Source organism: Aphelocoma coerulescens, chromosome 4, assembly GCF_041296385.1.
Source record: "Aphelocoma coerulescens isolate FSJ_1873_10779 chromosome 4, UR_Acoe_1.0, whole genome shotgun sequence".
In the NCBI taxonomy this organism is placed as follows: Eukaryota; Metazoa; Chordata; class Aves; order Passeriformes; family Corvidae; genus Aphelocoma; species Aphelocoma coerulescens.
The window spans coordinates 5,354,803-5,376,414 of record NC_091017.1 but is presented as its reverse complement, the minus strand read 5'-3'; the positions used below and the strand labels follow the sequence as shown (position 1 = coordinate 5,376,414).

The window sequence follows — 21,612 nt, the reverse complement described above, 5'->3', positions numbered from 1 at the left end:
TATTTTGACGGGTCATTTCACACATACCTTTGTCAGAGAAGAAATATTACTTGGGTACCTTCCATACTTTAAGCTGAGCATATACTTACAGACTTGGAACCACCATGACCCATCTGATGACAAGAAGTTGCATTATTTATACTTTTATATATGGCAACCACATTTTATCTTTCAGGTTCCCTGCCATGGTGGCTGGAACACACATTTTCCTTGAGAGGCAGTGTATGACTCATATCCAGATGGGCAAATTACCACACATTTGCTGCAGCAAATAAAGAATGTGCTGTGCAAAGGAAGAGTTACCACAACCTTGCTGCTGTTTGTGTGTCAAAACCTTCAGCCTCCACTTGGTGAGGACCCTCCAAACTCCAGGAAGCAGAGAGTGACTAAAATAATCAATTTTAAGGACTTTGACTCATTTTAAGACACAGACATGACAAAACACATTTATATAATATTTTTTCTTAAAATCTGGATAATTTAATTACCTGAACAAACAGAAAATCCATTCTGTAATCTGGCTAAGATGCTTACCTCAGTGACACTGCATGGCAGTGATTGCTATGAACTATTTTTCTCTTTGATACCTTTTTGAAGGCGGTTCTTTCATTAGCCACTTATGCCCGTTAGTCACCAGGTAGCCGCTTACCCACTCAATGTAATTATCTCCTTCAATTTACAAGGAATACAAATAGATATTTTTATTCCATCTTCATCCCCCATTCACTTTTGCCTTCTTTTTAATCACCAAAGTTTAAAAACTGTAACAATAAAAGCCATGTTCCCTTATCTGACAGTGGCTGAACTCCCTGAAGGACTGATGCTGATCTCTGAGCCTCCTCCACAGCACTGTGTGGGCACTGGCCACATTGTTCCATCCCAGAGCAAAACACCAAACTATTTTTATGTCATCCCCATACTGCTCAGCATATATCTTAAAACACTTTGTTTGGGTTTTGATTGTTGCTGTACTCAGAGTAGATATTTTCACTGGCACTGGGCCATCCATAAGTAATCCCTCAAACAAATACTTTGTGCTTGGGAAATCTCCGGCAGGACCCTGTAACACACACACACACACACAAAGGAGAACAAAATCAAGCTGCAGTTGCCCATGCAGGTCTGGTTAACTCCCAGCATCTGCCTTTACAACCTTTTATCAGATTCTGTGTCACTTTTATTTCTGAAGCTTAAAGGAAGAGCTATCTGCAAGGAAAACCAGAGAGTCTATCCCATGGGCACACTGCTGACAGAAGGGCAACTTGGGGTCCTCACCTCTTGGGGCTGGCAGGGACAGGTTTTTTCCTGTACAGTGCCCAACATGGTGTGGTCTATCACCACAGCTCCCAGGAGCCTTCCTGCATTTACTAACATAAATAGCCAATCCACAGCCCAGACACTTTCCATCTGGATGATGAGAACAATTTGTGGTAGCAGGAGGATGTTACTCTGTGCATTGACCAGCCACCCGAAAACCCCACCACAGTAGCCTGTGAATTCCACTACTATTTGCAAGGCAGCAGAGAAATTCTTTCTTTTAAGACCTGGCTTCTTTTTCTGCCCCTAAGGAGGAATGTGGTGCAGTGGGTTACCAGCATCACAACCAAACACAGACTTCTCTCAAAGTCTGGGTGACTAAATGGATACTATTTAAGAGTTCTGGTGCAGCTACAATTAGACCTCTGCTTCTCCACAAGCATCTAATATGACCACAAGCAACATCTCAATAATGTCATTTGCAAACAGGGTGAGCGTTCCCTGCTTGCCTTCTGTCTGCAGTACTGTGCCATGACGACCATAAAATCCAGAGAACTAACACCCACTCAAGAAACTAAGATTTTTTTTCTGGATACTTTTGCCCTTTTCTTTGCCACAAAGGACAGTGAGGGGACCTCAGAATTCCCAGCTCTTTCCTCTCCCAAGCTCAAAGTCCAGCTTCGTGCTTTGCAGACAAGACATCATGGAGGATGAGGCTGCAGCTACACAGAAAGCAGTATGTTGTCCAGACTACCCAAAACACAGAGAAGATGCTTGCAGAACTTTGTGATAAACTGATTAAATTTGCTGAGCAAATATATTTTCCATGGCCAAATCTAGGTGAATCCTTCCAGGGAAAGCAATCCTCCTGTTTGGATCATCACCAATGCTCCAAAGATAAAAGAGCCTGGAGTTTTTCAGAGCCTTGATTTAATCTAGACAAATTATTCCTTTTTTTTTTTTAATTCTCAGAATCATCTGCAACATTGTCCTGAAAACTTCAAGAGACAAGTCAGCCCAGAACTAAGCCCAGAATGTCTCAGAGTGGTTAATGTTGGACGTTATTTCTTTAGGGGTATATAGGTTTTGATACCACAGCAAAGAATCGTAAAGAATTGAGGCTATTTTTTTTTTTTTTTTGGCCTTGCTTGGCTCGCATCGTTCAGAGAAAAGGTAAAGCTACATCAGAGAAAGTCTTCACCAGAGCCTTCTGCCAACCTAGCCACAGAAATGCAGCTCTTGGACATTCAGCTACACCAGCACTGTCACAAATGTGCGAACCTTGTCACCAGACCAGACATGAGCAGGGCTTCAGGCAGGCAAATCAAAACTGGTGCATAGGGGAGAGGTTGCCAAGTTACTTAAATTTCTGTGAATTCAGGTTTATGTGTAATTTGATTGAATTTCTTTTCAGTTCAGGGCCTGCACATACAGCAATTGCCAGCTGACACTTCTCTGGGAAGCATATCTTATATGGAGATTAAAGAGAAGGCAGGAAACAAGGCTATCTTAAAAGGAAATTCCCCACATTTTTTTTTTCCTCTCTCAGACTATAAAACAGGATGAAGATGATTTCAGGATTAAACACACAATATCTTTGGGGTGTCACTTACAAACCAAATGAGCATTGAAGTGAAACTGAGAGCACAACAACACAAGATTGGGTTTTTTTCTACAGTATTTTCATCTGCGATTTTAACTGGCAGATATACAAAGCTACAGCTAGCAGCTTAAATTTGAAGGAGAAAAAAATGTCCTCCTATTTCTTACTTTTTCCACATATTTTGGAATGTAAGAAACCACTTCACACATCCTGGAGAGCAGTGGTGTGCCTACATAACATGGTAAAAACTAATTAAGAGGTAAAGAAAACGGAACCAGTGATTCGGCCCAGTATAAATTTTGTGCACTTTAAACAAATAAATAATAAATATAAACATTATCAGAGGGCTTTCAACCCCTTAATAGAGGCTAAGTGTTTTTTAATAATTTCAACTTTCATATTAAAAAAAGTCACTATTACTGTTATCTCTAATCTTTTTCTCCTTCTCTAGAGACTCAAAATAAATTTCAGAACTAACCAGATGGCCAGTAAGCATTAGCAAATGAGTTTTGATAATAAAACCTAATCAGTTCTGACCTGATCTCCATCATGTATTATCAGCTCTGGCCATCGTAAGAACTCTGCAGTCCCACAACCAATACAGACAAAACTTGGACACAAAGTCTGGTGGAAACCTTCACTCCCTGGGCTCCCCACAGCCCCCTGATTTTTCACAAGTGACTTTAAATGGGACTAAGAGACATATAAGGAAATTTGTACTTGCATTAATAGCTCGTTTGTTAATAAGTTTTCCCTTCCTTTTAACATTAACACATTCTGCAGATTTGCTATTCCCTGTGACAGTATTTCAGGCTTCCTGGCAAAGCACTCCAGGTGCAGAGAAGATTCCTTGCTGAAGCCACAATTTTCCCTTTATGCTTTACTAGAGCAAATTCAAGCCAGAATAACACAAAGCAAAGAAATAAAATCTTTGCAGAGCTGTCATTTTAAAACACAAGATTTTTTAAAGGCTTTAGGGGTATCATTTATGAAACACAAAGAGATTTCCTTCTTTAGCAGTGTTCCAACACATTACTCTTTCGTGCTTACTCCAAGACATGAACATACTTGCCTCAAATGTCAGTGAGGTATTTATACAAAGGCAACTCTTCAGAAACCTATTATTGTGAATACAAAACAGGAAGTACAGTAATTCCACCAGCATATGTTAAATAATGCTCAGTATAAACTGTGCTTTTCAATTAATAGGCAGTGTTAATCCCTCCAGGGGAAAGGGAGATGTGAAGTGTGAACTGAAAATACTGACTCATGATAAAACCTTTGAGTCTTTTTCCCACAAAGTTTTTTGTTTTGTTCGTTTGTTTTCGATTAGAGGGTTTTTTTTCCCCTCCCCTCCTAATAGCAGACAAGAGAAAACAGAAGACAGAATTTGCAATATAAATGAAAAGGAAAAAAAAAAGCAGTGGTTGAAGTTCAATAATGACATTGTAAAGTGAAAAACATGGAAATATAATAAAATAACAGTACAATAAATGCATAATGATACTTCAAACCCTACAACTCCTTTCAGTTCTCACGCTTTCAGTAACTAAGCCTTGGGTAACTGTGTTACATGGAAGGTGCAGTTCTAGGAAACTACTCCATCAACAACTTAAATACAGCTGCACTGGTTTACAAGTGTCTCCACTATTTAGAACCGGATGTAAATAAAAAGACCATATAATACTGAATAGTCTTCAGCCACTTAGCTGATATCCTTCCAAAAATAATTAAAATACAAGCAAGAAGTGCAAAGAAATTCATTTTCTTTATAAGCATTAACAACCATGAATTAAAGAAACATACGGTTTTTATTTAAAAAAAAAAAAAAAAAAAAAAAAAAAAAAAACAAAACTGATTAATAAAAAACAGATTACTCCCTAGTGAGAGACAATCCAGGTATAAAATCAAAGCTCTTTTCTCACATATGTTAAATAAGAAAATATTTTTAAATAGACAGATCTCTAGAACTCTAGTAAGACAACCTAATCAGCAGTTTGGTCTTTTCAAAACATTCACAGATGCTGTAAAAAAAATATTCAAGAGCTTCCCAAGTCCAAAGACCCGAAACAAACACCCTATGCAAATCCCAGACAGACAGAAATCAAAGCTCCTCTCTTCTAAGGTCTGACAACAAACCTGTATCTCTTTACAAATGTGTAAGAACATCTCTTCTGACACAACTCTGCCACAGAGTCTCTCTTCCCACTTTCTCCTACAGGCACGGTATTTGGAAATCTCCACGCAAGCTAAGAGATGGAACTTTGGTTTGACTGCCATCTGCTGATCCCAAGTTTTGGGAACCTGAAGAGTAATTTGAAAATATGTGCACAAAACTTTCAAAATGTTCAGTGTTTCTTCTTCCAGTTCTTGGTAACAAAGAAATTAGGTAACTAGAGGTAACTGGTATCTTTGTTTAAAGAAATAAAATGAGACCACGTGTCCAGATATTTATCATCCTTTAGCTAATATTCAGATAAGCAAAACCAGGAAATTTAGTAATTTCATGTGCATGAATAAGATGACTGTTGAAACAAAAGCATGTAATGCCCAGGACCATGGCAATAGTAAGAAACAGAGAATCAGGTACAACAGCTAATCCTTAGAGAAAAGGGAATCCCAGCTGAAGCAACCATTTAAAAAACCAAGGAAAATATAGAATAATAATAGACTACCTTTATACTCTTCCACAAGGGAGAGCACCACAACAACCCATTCTACCACAAAAATATTCAGTATTATAAAAAGTCTTTGTTTCATTGTACCCCCCAATGAAACACACACACACATACACAAAAGAAAGCAAATTCACCTTCAGGACCCTGACATTTGTTGTTTTATTTCCTGCAAGAATGTAAATACTTGGTGAGGGGGCGAATGGGCTGGTGATGCTGAAATGATGAAACCACGATGTGAACACGATTACACCAACCACCCCTTTGGAAGAGACCACACTGTGGATGAGGTCAGGACGTGAAGTGGGTATTTTTCTAACTTAGAATGGCTTTTTTTATCAGTACAAGCCAACATTTAGACACATCACTGCTGCTCAAAGCTGAAATTGAAGCAGTAAGATATTTAGTGTTCCATACAAGAATAGTTTTCCTGGAAAAAACAGCTTTATCTGGTGTTTCTACAAAAGATGACTGTGCAACCCCGTGCATGTGCAGAAAGTTATCAGTCCAGGGCATCAGGACCATCTGGCTGAGAAAGCACCGGGTTCATTTTCACTCTCCCTCATCTTCGGTGATGTGGGAGAACTCTTATATCCCACTTTTTTTCTCATTTTTTTTCCTTCGGCAAAGCTTAGTTCTGTCACTCCATTATTATGTGGGAAAAGTAGAAAAACAAGTGACTATATTAATATAATTATTATTTAGATATATTATATAAATATATAAGCAGACAATGTTAAAACTCAAAGCATTCAGAATTGCCAAAACAAGCATTATTTCAGCCCAGTTTGTATGCATGGTATATTTCTGCTTAATCAGATACTGACTTTAGCCACCTTCTTCTAGTTCCTAAAATTCCAATTCTGCAAACATTCAAATACACTTATATACTGAGCTTTACAGTAAAGCATATACATATATTATTTCAATGTTGGAATCAAATGCAATCCTCAGCTTGTGGGAAAAGAAAACAGTTTGAACACGGACTGAAGGAGTTCCAGGTTAAGATCTTTTGTATCGGTACTTTTATGAGAATAAGATCCACATAAATAAAATGTAAACCTAAGGAAATCCTACAACAGAAGAAAAAAAAAAAAAAAAAACAAAAACAAAAAAAACAAATCAGGCTGCCATTTGAATAATGAGTTTGAATTTCTCTGTGAGCCCAAAACTTCAGGTGGCACGCCAGGTTACACAAATTCTGGCAATTTTGAATCAAACCACAACTTCTTTTCTCTTAGAACAGTACTAATTAAAATAATTTATTTCAAAATTCATTCACTGTCTCAGAAAGTTAATGGTTCCAATTAATATTTTTCCTTTTCCAAGAGCCTACATTATTTGTGTTCTGTCACAGCATTACTGGCAGATGACGTCAAAATATGCCTTTGTTGTGGAAATGCATCTGCTTAAACAGTGTCTTTATTTGTGATGTGGCATCTCCTGTGAAACGTGCTCTGTTTTCACACGGAAAACAAAGGCAGGACAGAGTCCTATTACCTACAAAGCCAGTAATGGTCTTGTACAAGTCTTTCACATGATCTAGAGCCTTCAGCAGCGGCCTCTCTCCTTTCCCTGCTCTGTCCACTAGAAAGACAAGTAACTGAAAAAGGTAACCCAAAAAAGAGGAAACACAAGACTTTCCCTTCAGCCATAATTCTGAAATCCCTTCACATGCAGTGGGGTTGCACAGAGGGAAGAATTTTGAGCTCTGTGAATGTTAATCAGCAACTTCTGGAGAAGCAGTGATGGAACTGCACCTAATGCCTCAATTACAGTGCCTACAGCAATTACAGCTCTTTCACTTTGTTTCCATCACTCCTGTTCACAATGCACAGAGGAGACAGAGGTCTTCAATAAGGAGGTGTCAGTCTTCTATAGGTAATACACTGCCAGAACTGCAGCAAGGGGCACAACCTATTTCCATGTCACTCTGATTCTTGGCACTCTTCCATCCCTTGATGACACTTCTTCTGGAGAGCAGGCAGACAGCTGAAGCAACATCAAAATCCCTCCCTGCTCATACACAGACTCAAACCATCATTTAAGAGTAATATCCTCTGAAGCCAGTCCTTCTGGGTGAAGAATAAGGTTTGCACTGCAGCTCCCCTGGGAAATGTATTGTTTCTAAGTACAGGTGGGGAAGCTCAGAGGAGCACAAGGAATAGGAATCAATGGGGAAATTAGGATGAAGTCAAGTTACATTTCCTCACATCCACTCAAATGGAATTGTTAGTGCATGAAGACAACAGAGAAGCTCAGATATCAGAGCAAACTAGTACTTAAGCACTAAAACAGGTATTTAAAGACTTTAACACACTTCACCATTAAATGCATGAAAGAATAGTGTTTCAATTTTACATATAAAAAAGGGAATTTTGTAAGCTAGCAGAGGGTATTTACATTCCTTAATAAAACTAAAATAAATGGCCATTTTATAGGTGCAGGAACATGTTCCAAGGTGTGTGTTTGCCAATTACACACACCCCACATGCTGACTGATGAACACACACACCCTGGCGTGTGTTCTTGCTTACATAGCTCACGTGCCTCCCCGTTAAGTAATGGAATAAGACTTGCCTTGAAAACTGGCTAACGCCACTCTCCTCGCTCAGTGACTTCTGCAGAAAGCATTCACTGCTAAGAAAAACAACTTCTGAAGCAGAGCTAAGCCCTTTGCAGTCTGAAGAAGACTCACTCTTGTCTCAAGAACCAACGCTGTGATCCCTCCATTTTCTGTGCCACTCTCAGGAGTGTTTTCCCCCAGACTGGGCTGGCACTCAGCACTTTTCTTGTGCATTGCTGCCTACTGCAAAGACACAGCCCTCCTTACAGATTGCTTTTTTTCCTACCACCTAGTAAATCTCGATGACTGCCTGTTTCACTGTTTTCCTCTTTATAAATACATAGGCAGGCTTAGGCTCCCCACACAACATTACAAGGTACACTGTGATATGGAGACAAACTTCTTTTAGAATGATCATTCTCTTTAAGATTTTTTTTTTTGCTTTGCTTCTACTTGCTTATTTTGAATAAATCTAGCATAAAACTAGTGTAAAATAGTTCTAACTAAAGCATGCTTCTTACAGAACAATAGATTTTTCAGCCTGCTTGAAATCAACCTGCAATTTATTTTTTTTTTCTTCTCAGTCATAGGACTTAACTCCATGGGGATATCAACACCAGGACCTGCAGCTCACCTATCATGGTCATTGCTGACAAGACAGACCAGAAACAGTGCCATGCTTCTTACCCTTCTCCCTTTCCTTTTCAGAACCAATGCACTGCAGTGCAAAGAAATACAATTTCCCTCAAGCTCATTATATTGTGTGATGCTTTATCTCTCATTCCTCTGTTTTCAGTAAGAGTCCAACTGTGCTTGTCAGGATCTGTCTGTAGATAACAGCATGTACTGGCAGGGGAGAGGCCTTTCCTGTTACCTCTCGATTGTGACACAATACAGACCCCTTCATCTCATCTATTTTTCCTGTATAAAATTTACACCTCCTTTATGAGGTTTAATACCAAAGAAATTATGTCATATAGGAGCCATAATTTCTAATGATAGAGTTATTCAAAGAAACAGGGATGAAGACTGATGGTAAAGAACTGTCCAAGACTCTCAGGAGACTCAGCAATTGGATAATGTTCAATGTAAGTAAAGGCAAAGTACTGAACATGGGAAATTCAATATTCTCTTCATAAATAAACGGATGTGCCATGAGATGAATCATTACCACCTCTAGTCTTAATAGACAGCGATGAAAACTCTAGTTTGGTTCTTGGCAGCAGTCAAAAAAGCAATTCTAGTGTTAAAAATTCAGAACTTCTAATAAAAGAGTAAAGATCAAACCAGAAAACATCATTATGCACCCACAAACACCCATGGTGCACCCACACCTTGGATGCTGCATGCAGTCTTGGTCCCCTTCTTTCCAAAAGGATATAATAGATCTGGAAGAGGTTCAGAGAAGGGCAGCAAGGATGATCAAAGGCATAAACTAGTTTCTGTTTAGGAATAGCTGACTCTCCTTTCGTTTAGCACAGAACAATATCACACGATCAGCAACTAAAAAAAAAAGGGCAGTTCCCAAAATGATCTTTTCCAGCACCTAAATGAGAACAGTACTTCAAGAAGATGCTGTAGACAGCAATCAGAGTATTGTTGTAAAGTGTGTTCAAAGCCCATATAACTGGTATATATTTCTCTGTAGAACAAAGTTTCATTTGCCATGGAGGGAATACATGCAACACTTAAAGCAAAGCAAGAAGTGACTACATCCTCTTTAATTAAATTCCTCAACCAGGTAAGAATATTTAACAGACATAACCCCCAAAAAGCAGCAGTCACTTCAGATTTCCAGAACTGCTGAGTCCTGCCTGCCACCACTCAATCAAAATACCCACTTAACTTTCAGACCCTTTGCTCACAATCAGCTTGTCATTTACACGTTTTTCTAGGTTATCCCAAGAAGCATCACAAACTCTCCTGAGTCTGAGCCAACTTTTACAGTTGCCTATACATCAAATCACACATAGCCTCAAACAAACCCCAAAGTTTTGTTATTATGCATATCCAATCCAAGCCTGAGGTATCCAGCGATCTAAGCAGCCATCTACCAAGTTTGTACTGTTCACAGGAGATGTTAACATCTCACATGGACAAGGAGAGAGCCCTAGCTTTGCACTTCAGTGCACATCAATCCTTCTACACATCTTATGAAATGATACATTATTAAATCAGTCACCTCCAGATTGCTCCCCTTCCTCTTATGCTACATTATTACAGTACCACATTTAGCTTTATGTCAAAAATTTAACTAAGATCTTACAGAAAGAACCTGTCTTTCCTGAACCTATTCTCTTACAGTGTTATATGTACTGCATATGAATGGTATTTCCATTTATGCCTAAAAATATGTACAACACATGTGCAAGACATCCAGCTTTCATCACTGATGGGGCAAATAGAATTTAAAGTTGGATCTCCTTTAACACAGTAAAAATTTTCTAAAAATCAGTGATTGGAATTTCTGCCTGAGATCTCCTATTTTTCCTTCTCCCCACAGAAATTTCACAAAGAAATGGTTGTAACCAACTGAAAGGACTAATGATGGCATCTAATACCCATAAAGAACCTTGAGTAAAAGATTACTAACATCCTTACTGAGAAATAAGTGCACAGCAGCTAATCCCTAAACTCAGCAGCTCTTTAGAGTCCTTTACTGATGTAAAGAGCTTGACTGTATTCCAGCTTGCTCATTATAAAGCTCTGAGGTTCAGAGGTTTCCTAAACCTAAAATGAAAGTGAAAAAGTCACAATCTTTAAGTGTGCAACCAAATAGTGACACTGTGCACTGGCCACCTCATCCTCCCAAGCTGCCCTTGGTTCTGACGGACACTAAACCAGTGACCTGTACAAACCTGGGCATTCCATTTCACCACAACTTCCCTTTTTACTGGAACAGCTCTGTACCCTGTTAGGGGAGAGATAACTATCAACAGTTAATATAGAAGTCACTCAACATTTTATATTATAAAATAATCCATTTAGTAGCTTACACTATTCCGAGCTTTGACCTTCTTGTCCTTTCCAAGCTGGCTGGCTGCCTTAGACTGATTTGTTTTGTAATGCTTCAGTCAAAACATTTCAGCCATTGCATGAGAAGGAGACCAAGAAATATGTCGCTTTATTTACAGTTCTTAAAAATTAATAAAAATAAAACTCTTTCACCCTAACCTTTGGACAGAGGTCTTGAGACCTGACCACATTAGGAGGACTTGAAACATCTCAATTTGAAAAAGCTTTGTGGGGCTTCTTGACATTTTGTAGATACATTTTCCAAATTTTGCCCACTCAAAGACTGATCCTGCCAAGGCTGAAGGAGTCAGCAGGCCACGCTGGACCTAGGCTCCCAAAATAACAGCAACCTCTCCCTTACTGGAGTTGTCTGAATACAGTCAAGCAGAGGAGAAAGAAGACACCAGAAAGAAAAGCCTCCTGATAGGAAGAGTGAACACACTGAAAACCAAGAGCATGGACACTGGGGCAAAAGCACTCTTTTGTTGTCAGAAAATATCCTGGGGAACAGACAAAAGTCCCATTCTTGCACAGTAGACCCCACAAAAAAAAAACAGCAAAGGAGTTGAATGTTGTCAATTTATCACCTATTTCAAGTGAACAAGTTTTGTGGCAGACCCAGAGGGTGCTGTACTGCTGATAACCATGAAGATCTCAGTATGACACAAAATTATGTAACCTGATTATTTCCCCCAGAAACTAGTGATGGTTCATCTGATTTTAAACAGTGTTAGTCAGAGCCTGCAAAAGCAAGGAAACTTGAGTATTAAGGTAATTAGAGGCAATCATAATGACTTGCAAAAATAATTTTCTAAATGAATGCAATTTAATTAATCACTCACAATGCACACATCTTTAATTAATGTAAATAAAGACTGCATTATGATGCACACACAGAAGATGAATGAACTAAGATTGTACACACAATCTTGCCCATGCCAGTTCTTAACTCATGAGTGCTCGACAAACACAATATCCTCTATAATGCTATTTTAATATAGCATACACAGAAAGCTGGACAAACACTGTGCATTTTGCACCCACAAAGAGGAAAGCTGGGCAGAAGACCAAGTGCAAAGCAAGCCCTAAATGTGTCCGTGGTTACAGCCCAAGCACCATAACTGCAGCCCTTCCTTGAGCTTCTGCCGCTCTCAATATTACACTTACATCCTTTCCAGCGTCACCCCCACAAATATTTAAAACCCAAGGCTGTTTGGAATGTCTCTCCTCTAACTGTTATCACTACCCTAACGAAGCTAATTAAATGTAACTAAGACTCATGCCATCCAGCACACTGACTATAGAATATGCCTTGCTGCACTTTGCTTCTCTGACATAAATCCCAGTTATCTCAGGTACAGGCCACCACAGCCCTGACAGCTCCTGAGGATGCTCCCCTGGGAACAGAGCCAAGCCACCCATCTCTGGGGAGATGCTTAGCTGTACCCATCCCCTGCACAACCCAAACACCGACACAACGTGAAAAGAGTGAATTTAAAGGATTTAAAAGGAAGGTGTTACCATCACATACACTGTTTTCAAGTAACTCAAACAGGAAGTGAAAACCCAGACCTTTACAAACACACACACAAGTTTTTGCAGATAAAAGCTGCTGTACAGGTACATGACAATTAGTCATAAAATTCCTGTTACTTCTCTAGATCAAGTTGTTTGCTTTGTCATTAAATCTACATGAAGAATAGACTTGATCTAACCCAACACTTAAGAATTTACACCCAGTCTACATGTACTGCTTACATGTACCTAATTTTTAGAAGCATTACTCATTTTAATCCCAGATGTTCCCATGTTATCTTAGAAATACAGCATCATTTCCATGCCACTGTTAAAAAAAACCCACACAAAAGTAACAAAACAAAAAACAACCACAAACCTCCAAAACCATGCCTGGTATCACAGTTACAGACTCATTGAACCAGGATGGCATTTACACAACAGACATGAAACTGAGAGCCTTTCCAAGCTCCTGCTTTGTCCAGAGGCCTGCTAGCACCCTGTGTACCTTAGCTGGACTCTGGGACTTCCAGGCAGAAGGTCTGAGTAAGAACAAACGTTGGCCCATGGCCTTTACCTTTCCATCTCTGTACTTTTCCAAATGAAATAAATACACATTGATCCCTTCAAGTAAATTTTCTGGCATGTGCTGCAGGGAAGTTTATGAAAGTATAAGTGATGCTAAAACACACGACTGAGCCAACACAAGGAATGCTTTCCGCTATAAACAACAGGAGAAGGTGTATTGACTTTTCTGTTCTATTTGAAGTAAAACTATTATATTTTTACATACATTGTTAAAATGTATGTTTTCACAGACAAAATACAACCAACTTGTCCTGGCCCTATAGTATATCTGCTAAAGGAGAAAATATGCAGCCCAGCAAGTTTTCCCTCCAACCTTTCTTTTCAGGCAAGCAATAAATCTTGAGTGAAAAAGTCACTGTGCTCTTCAGCTGTCACCACTAAGATTTTGTTTTTTAAAACCATAGCAGCCTTAAGGCTGATTTACTACTCAGCCCTCCACACTCTGACAATCGAATAGTTGAAAACAAAAATCACTTCTGCACACCTGGAAATATTTTATTTGCTGTGCTCATGAGAAAACAAAGTTTTCATCTGTGAGGGAGGTGGGGGGCAGGGGGGAGAAGAGAAAGGAGAGAGGGAGATTCAGGTGAATCTTAAAACCTAGTTCATGTCTTAAAGAAATATGTATATACATATATATATATATATATATATATATATATATATAAGAATCCCAAAACTGTCTCTACATAGTAAGAGTGGTCAGGATCTTTAGAAACCATGGATTCACTATGTAATCCAGCCTCCAAGCCTGGAGGTCTCAGCCCCTTGAAAGTCTCAGCCAGTAAACAGCACTGCTCATCAACCGTGTCCATTCAGCCATTTCAGTCTGGCAGGTGAAAAGAACATGTGAAAACTTTTCAGTAATTTCATTTTACTCTTTGTTCTTTTCTGGTTTTTTTTAAAAAAACGTAATAAGTTTCTAATCACCCCAAAGTGTAAAGATCTGACGTTAATAAAGGCAAAGTTGAACCTCTGAGAAACTTTCCAGAGCACCTCTTTGCCCCAGTGAGAGTTGCAGGTTTAAGAAAATTAAGAGGAAAACTCAAACACATACCAGAGAAAACCGGTTGATCAAAAATGTGTTGGTGCCAAAATTGTGGAAGTATTTTAGAATATCAGATCCTCTTTTCCATGTCATGTAGTTTGATATCATTTTTCCCTAAAGCTTCATTTTCTGAAAATTTATTATATGCTCCAGAACAATCTTGTCTTCAAAAGAAATCCCACATCTTCTGTTATTTCAAAGAGCCATACTTGCACCTGGGCAAGATGATGTAAGTGCTCTAGGTGCTGGCTGACTGAAAAGGAGACCCACAAACTCTCACTTTCTGTTTTTAATCCCAGGGCTTTACAAGAATACGAAGAGTGTCCTTTCACAAGCAGAGAGGCATTTCAGCATTTAAAGTAAAAAAGTGATAACGAATTGTTCGGCAGTGTGGAGAGCCGTGGTGATTGCATTCCCATACTTTGATTCCCACTCTGAAATACTGCATCACAAGAATACAACAGGTGGGAAAGTAAAGTGTTTCTGCACCATTTCCTTCTAAAAAGCACCCAGTCTTGGGTCCCCTGCCCTCCCAGTCTGGATGAAATCTGCAGTGCTGAGAAATGGCAGCAAGAGACTTATCCCCCTTTCCTTACTCTGCTCATTCCCTACCACTGCAAGACACATGATGGATTATGTGGCTTCTAACTCTACAGTCCTATACGACATTTGGGAAAACGAAATCCTACCAAGTCAGAGTTGTAACACAGGAATATTTGGCCAAAACAGAAATTGCAAATAGGCAAATATGTAAATAGAAGAATATATTACGTGGTACTGAGGTAAGATTGTGCCACTGCATCTGACTGCATCACCTGCTTTGTAACAGCACATAAACATTTCTAGACAATAACGAATAAATGTGCAAGATTCTTTCCTATTCCTTTTAACTTGTAAAATTGAAAACTTAAATATTTGAATTTCTTCCACAAGCTTTCAGAAAGACTGAACTTTGATGTTTTTAAAGAGGAAAGATTATTCACTTTTGCTGCAGGCAAGAAATTATAATTTCTTTGCTGATTCTGCCAAATGGTTCTATCACGCATTTTTTATTTTCATCAAAACAAGCCCCTTTAAATTAAGATTGTCCCATAACTACATAATAATCAACATTTGAGGGGCAGATCAATTTGATAAACCTCTGCTTGATTTCTCTGCCCAGAAAACTCCTTCAAATCCAATTGAACCATGGGGGAAGGGAGTTTTATTCCCTTTCCTCATGCTTGGCAGTTGCTAAGAGTATCAGTTGCAGTTCTGTTTTATTTTGTTCATGCAACCAGAACACAAAACTCAGTGTTATCCATGTGACTCTTAAACTAAATAAGCTGAATTTAAAGCCAGTGGTTAATAGAATGAAGTCAACAAAGCTTATGTAAGGAGCAGCAAAACTTGCAGGTGATGGAAGAGGAAAAAATAAGGAGGAAGACTAGGGAGCAGGAAGTTTTTAAACACCAAAATAAACATGCAAAAGGAGGCAGGAAAAATCTCCTGCACCAGCACAATATGCAAAATACACGTTTTTAGAGCAACAAGCAGGATGCTTGGAGATGAGGAGCCGAGCACTGCCCTCCTGTGCTAACAAAGCATTTGTAAAGGTTCAGCTCTTCAGTATTCTGGTACCAGGACAGCTTCCAGTTTAAACTGAAGCCCATGAATGCAGACAAAATCCAGACCATCATCAATCTGGAGACAATGGGTAATGCTGACAGCACAGCTTCCCATTAATCTTCATTTGTCCTATCACATCCTGTCATTCTTATGCAAATAGCATATTTGAGGATAGTCTTTTCTGCACCCCAAGATAAGGAGAAGTGAAGCTGTCAGGAGCAGCAGGATGTCATCCTATACCACGGGCCATCCCTTCACTCAGCGCCTCGTGTTTTACATCACAGCTAATGTGTTTGACATTCAAACTTGACCCAGCAGGAGGTAAAATCATCCAATCCCGAAGCAACTGTGTATCTTGCTACCTGTGCTAAAACATTCATCGAAGTCCCTGGGGATCTGACAGTCCCCCTTTTTCCCCAATGCACCCTTGCTAATGGAGTTTGAAACGCTGCTTAAGAGGGAAAAAAAGATATCTGCATGGGTAGGTAATGATAGCAATTCACCCTTCTCACACCAGAAGTAAGCCCAGCACTAAAAGACCAGGAAAACAGGTTCCACTGAGAAAAGGAAAAACAGGGCACACAAATCCTGATGAGTTGGTCTAGGTTTTCTTCCATGGAAATCTGTCACACCACATCTGAAAACTTGTTCACATGTATGTCTGGACAGAAAATTTCATTTCAAGCTGAGCAATTTATAAACAGGGTTCAAAATATTTTATGTGGAAATGAGTGATCTCTCATTAGGACAACTGATGCATAGGAAAATACAAACAGGCTTTGAATCATAAGCAGCTCCATAAAGTTACTGCTACATACTTTAGGCATGAAAAATCACTCCTGAGTGGGTAAGTCACCAAAACCAAAAGGCAGTTTTTCCAGTTACTGTTCATCAATTCTGCTTATAGAATGAAGAAGGAAAGATTTTACTATTATTACTGACTCAGAGTGTTTTGTTTCTGTATCACTTTCAAAGAATGTTCAGAACATCTTGTTCCAGAATATTTCCCTTCCAAGAGAAATCACTTTCTGTACCATACATGGCTGAAAACAGGACGTGCTGGGTTTGTATTCTTACAGAAAATAGAAACTATTCCAAAGTCTCTCCAGCATCATATGAATGAGATGCAAAGTAGCTGAGACACAAACATGAGACACAACTTTAGGCTGCAACAATATTTCGAAGCAATCATCTTAGAGAAATAAGTTATTAATAGACATCTGTGACAAGTCAAAACAAGTTTACCATTACACATAACTTTGTAAAAAGTCTGACTCAAATCTATTCACTATCCGAAAGCAACGTGCTGTAGTGTTTGCAGGAATAATGAAGTCTGCACTAGGCTCTGGGGAATACCCTTACATTTGATATCCCCACATGCTGTTTGCAAATTACAAGAGTTTCATCATCACATTACTGTCAGTTAAGCAGGAGCCACATAAATTAAAATGCTGGATGGATTGTTAGCAATTCTGCAGGCATATAAACCTTAGAAAACACACATTCCCCCAAGCATTTCTTGCTTTGAAAAGCTAGAGAATAGTCACAATGTATCCCAGACGTTGTCCCAGTCCTTGGAAGTAGAGAACAGAGACTGCCTTACACTTTTATGCCATATGTAAAGCCCATGCATTAAAAAATTACTGTATAGTCACCATACATACCTATGAAAACAGGACACTCACTTATTGTCATACAGAACTATTTCCATATAAAATATTAATTTAACAAAACCATACCTTCTCAAAGGGATCACCAATTGCCGAGTAAACTAAAAGGCCCCACTGAAAGATTTCCCATAAGTGAAGTAGAAATGCTTTCTGGTGTCATATCTTCTTTCTTCCAGGGAAGGGAAAAAATACAACTCCTGCATTGCAAATATTGCACGTACCCAGGAAAAGACAGTGGCCTGGTACAGCCTGTCTGGTCTGGATGACAAAACTGTGTTGTTCATTCTTAAAAGCCCACCACCCTTATAAAATTCTTATGTAGAGAAGACACTGAATTTTTATACATTATATCAAAATGAGAACTTTCAGTCCCAGGCTAAGAGGTCTGGATTTGCATCAGTGATGTAGGTACAGTACATAGTACCTTAGGTTCTATCCAAAAGTTCCCTGTATATTGCAGGGTGGCACCCTTAAGGTAGTTCTGTTCCAATACTGCCAGTATTTCAAATAAAACCTGAAATATGAGAAAGCAGCATTCACTGTGTGCCCAGGAGAAATCCAACAAAAGGGAGAATGACAGAGAACTCAATTCCCATCAGGTGGTGAAGGAGGCAACATAATACAATGTTGAACTGACTCCGAAGAGAATTTCCCTGCTGTTCAATCAGAATGTTTTCAAATTCAGCTTAATCTGACCCCAAAGAACAGTCACCAAAAAAAACCCAAAACCAATTTGACAAAAGTGAAATCTTGAAAGTTTCAATTTTGCACAAGCACACTTTTCACTGATGAGTTTTATTATCTTCTACTGAAAACTCTTTGCTGGCTCTGCTTTGCCATGGCAGGCTCACAGATACTGTACAAGTAAGCTCTGAGTAAGTCTTTGTCAGGTCTCCTTCAGCTGTGTGGCTTTCTCCAGTTCAAAAGGGAAGAGGCCGTGTTCTGGAGCCAAAATGCAAGTTTTCTTTCAAGACTTCATGTGCATACAAACCATATCTTAAACATACACATTTCATACTTATTTTATGCCTGAATGCTTCAAGACAAACAGAAAGATTATTCCAGAAACAGCTTAAAATGTGAGAATTAAGAAACTTATAAGAAACCCTAAAAAGACCATGAAAACTAAATTCATTAACCTGTCATCAAATTTATTAATGTTGTGAAGGCAAAAAGCCGTGGAATAACCCTACCAACACTACAAAATGTATCTTAAAGGAAATCACTTCAGACCGATCTGTCTACTGCACTTAGCTGTGAGAAGACACAGCAGTGGTAAACAGCTGTAAAACGGATTTTCTGGAGGGCTGCTGGGTTGGGTTTGCGTTTGGAGGTTTTCTGCAGTAAGTGTTACAACCCTCCAGATTTTACAAACTTGAGATGTTCTTGTCACAGAGCTGATGTGGGATCTGAGGAGAAATTGCCCTGTTTACAGCTGGAAACTGAATTGCTGAGACATTTAATCCTTGAAAGGAAGTAACTAATGAAACCAACAAACTCCAGCAAACTCCCGCATAAACAAACAGAACAGAAGCAAAAACCACAGCAGCAGTTTGACAGAAACGCTGCTGCGCAAGTTCAATGAGCTTGACTTAAGGGTAATTTCTTCTAGGAAACAGATAATTAAGGCCACCATAAAACTTTTTTTTTTTCTGTTAAAAATACTTTAGAGGGGAGGGAAAAAAAAGTGAGGGTCATGAACCATTCCTCTGCCTTGTCTTCATTTTCAAACTTCTACATCATTAAATTGAACAGACAACAGTTTGGAGAGTACAAGAGGATGGAATTATACCAAAATCTGGTCTTTTTTCAAGAGGAACAGGATATAGAGAGTGCATCTATTTGTACCTTGTCTATCATGTCCGGTCTGTTCGTAGCTGCCAAAATTGTCACGTCCTTCAGCTGTTCTATCCCATCCATTTCCGTCAGCAACTGAGCCAAGACACGGTCTGCTACATTTCCAGCACCTGAAGAGCTGATTTACAGGAAAAAAAAAAGTCACAGCATTAGTTTTCCCTTCCTAGAAACTGGAGAAAGAAAAAGATATGCTATTCTTTCCAATTTACAGGGATGCATCTTCTTACCTTAATTCTTCACAATATTTATTTTCACCTTCAATCTCTGAAACAGTATCAGTGATATGAAGTGAGTAAAACCAAACCAGCGAATTTGACTTCCCTAGGTTTTCTTGGTATGCAGCAAAGCAACCGAGATTTAGGGTTCCTTTTATTTCTTGCCCTGCTATGGAGGTTGTAAAGAACTTAGCACAATGTCGATAGCTGGAATAAACATTTTTAAGAAAACTGAATTCTCACAGCTTCTTTACTATTACTTGCATTTTAGTATCATCCAAGTGAGAGCTTACACCACCCTATGCAATATAAAAAATTAGGCAGCTGTGTTTTGCAGAGTTGCTCTATATTTTTATGTTCTCTCCATCACTTGAGAATAAATTGAGTGTTGACCAACTGCCTCATAATAGCATTGTCAGTCCTTCAACTCAGCTCATTTTCCAGATACCAGGAAAAAAATCCAACACTGAAAAAACTGAAAACTCCAGTTTTGAAGTTACCAATATGTGGAAAACCTAAGCAGACAAGCATAAAGTATTCCCTCTGCTGAGAAGGGACAAGGAAACTGAAGCAGGCTAGGGACAGCAGCTGGAAATTACACCAAAAATATGAGTTTTATCCTCCTTTGCCAGAAACTGGGAATCCTGCTCTTGGCACACACCAAAACTTCGCTGTTTCCAACACAACCTTCCCCTGTGGATGGCATCCTCCATCATCTTTCATCAATGGGACTGCTCTTCCAGGGCTATTCCCTGCTCTGCTGCACAGGGGAAGGTTTCACTTCTGTACCCTTCTTTTCAATACAATTTAAAAAAATTAATCTCTCCAGTTCTTCTGGATCCCTATAAAGTAAGAAGCAAAAAGAAGTCTGATACTTAAGACCAAATCTACAGAGGATTAAGATAATTTTTTAATCTCCAAGTTGTTAAAGCTCTTTTCCAGAAGTCCTCTTAAATTTTTACACAGATATACAGGGACCTCTACACACAGAGAACTGCAATACAATCGTGACAAAGCTAGTTTCCAAACATAAAAATATTAAATATATTAAAATGTAAGTGCTCCAATTACTTCCATCAGATAGAGAATGCATAAATGCAGTTGTACAGTTATTATACATACATATTGCTGCAGCACTGCCACCCACCACCAGCCTGCCTGCGACCACAGTGATGTCCCAAAGCCACAGCAACAGTAATGGCTCCATCACTGTTGTACAGCTCTCCTCCAAATAAATTCCCCAACTTTCCTGTCCTACAACTGGTTCTGCAATTTTACAGTGCAGAACAGTTAACTTATCACACCCAGTCTGGAAAACATCTTTAAGGAGCTATAATAAGTGTTGGCTAAGAGAGTAAAATATTTAAGTTGCGAAGAAATATTAGAGAAGGGACTTGAGTTACCTGCTCGTCAGCTTTTGGGGTTTCTGCAGCCACACTGCATATTCCCAAGCCATATCTGAGCATTTCTAACATACCCATGGGTCACAGTCCCACTGACTTATAGAGGGCTGAGTGTGATAAAACACTTCAGGTGTTGGACATGGATAGCATATGCTTTTGGAAGGACACACAGCTTAAAGGAAATTAAAAGCAACTTTGTAACATTAGCTAGTCTCAATAGGGATCCAGGCCTCCCATCTTGCATGAGTTTCAATTTTACTCCACTTTATACCAAATAGACTGAGCACAAGAAAATGCTAAGCAAAGGAAAAATAATTGTAAAACTGGGACCAAAATGTTAATGTTATATAAATTGATCTGAAGCTGGAAGACTTTGGAGGAGATGCTAAACTTTTCTGTTTCCTTTAAAAAAAAAAAGAAATACTTAGTTTTAGAGAGAGGTGGCTAGAACGGATATTACATCTTTCCCCAATATAAACACTTCTCATACAAGCTTCAGACTGCAAAAAAAGAAAAAACCCACAACACACTAAAGAAGTGTTTATTCTAAAGAAAATCCCCACAGGGGAATGCACATTGCAAGGACTTTCAT

The 21,612-nt window shown here is 38.9% G+C and overlaps 1 protein-coding gene across 7 annotated transcripts in view; it reads right to left on the bottom strand.

Moving 5' to 3' along the window:
* The window catches only part of AFG2A (AFG2 AAA ATPase homolog A), a 171,796-nt gene that overhangs the window by 103,805 nt on the left and 46,379 nt on the right, over positions 1–21,612 (bottom strand). For 4 of the 7 annotated variants that reach the window (XM_069012619.1, XM_069012617.1, XM_069012618.1 and 1 more), the window contains one exon: positions 19,394–19,520. In XM_069012619.1, coding sequence (XP_068868720.1) covers positions 19,394–19,520 — 127 coding nt within the window. Of the gene's footprint in view, positions 1–16,542; positions 18,060–18,240; positions 18,488–19,393; positions 19,521–21,612 lie in introns of those variants that run through there. The other 3 variants (XM_069012615.1, XM_069012616.1, XM_069012623.1) reach the window with 3 other exon arrangements.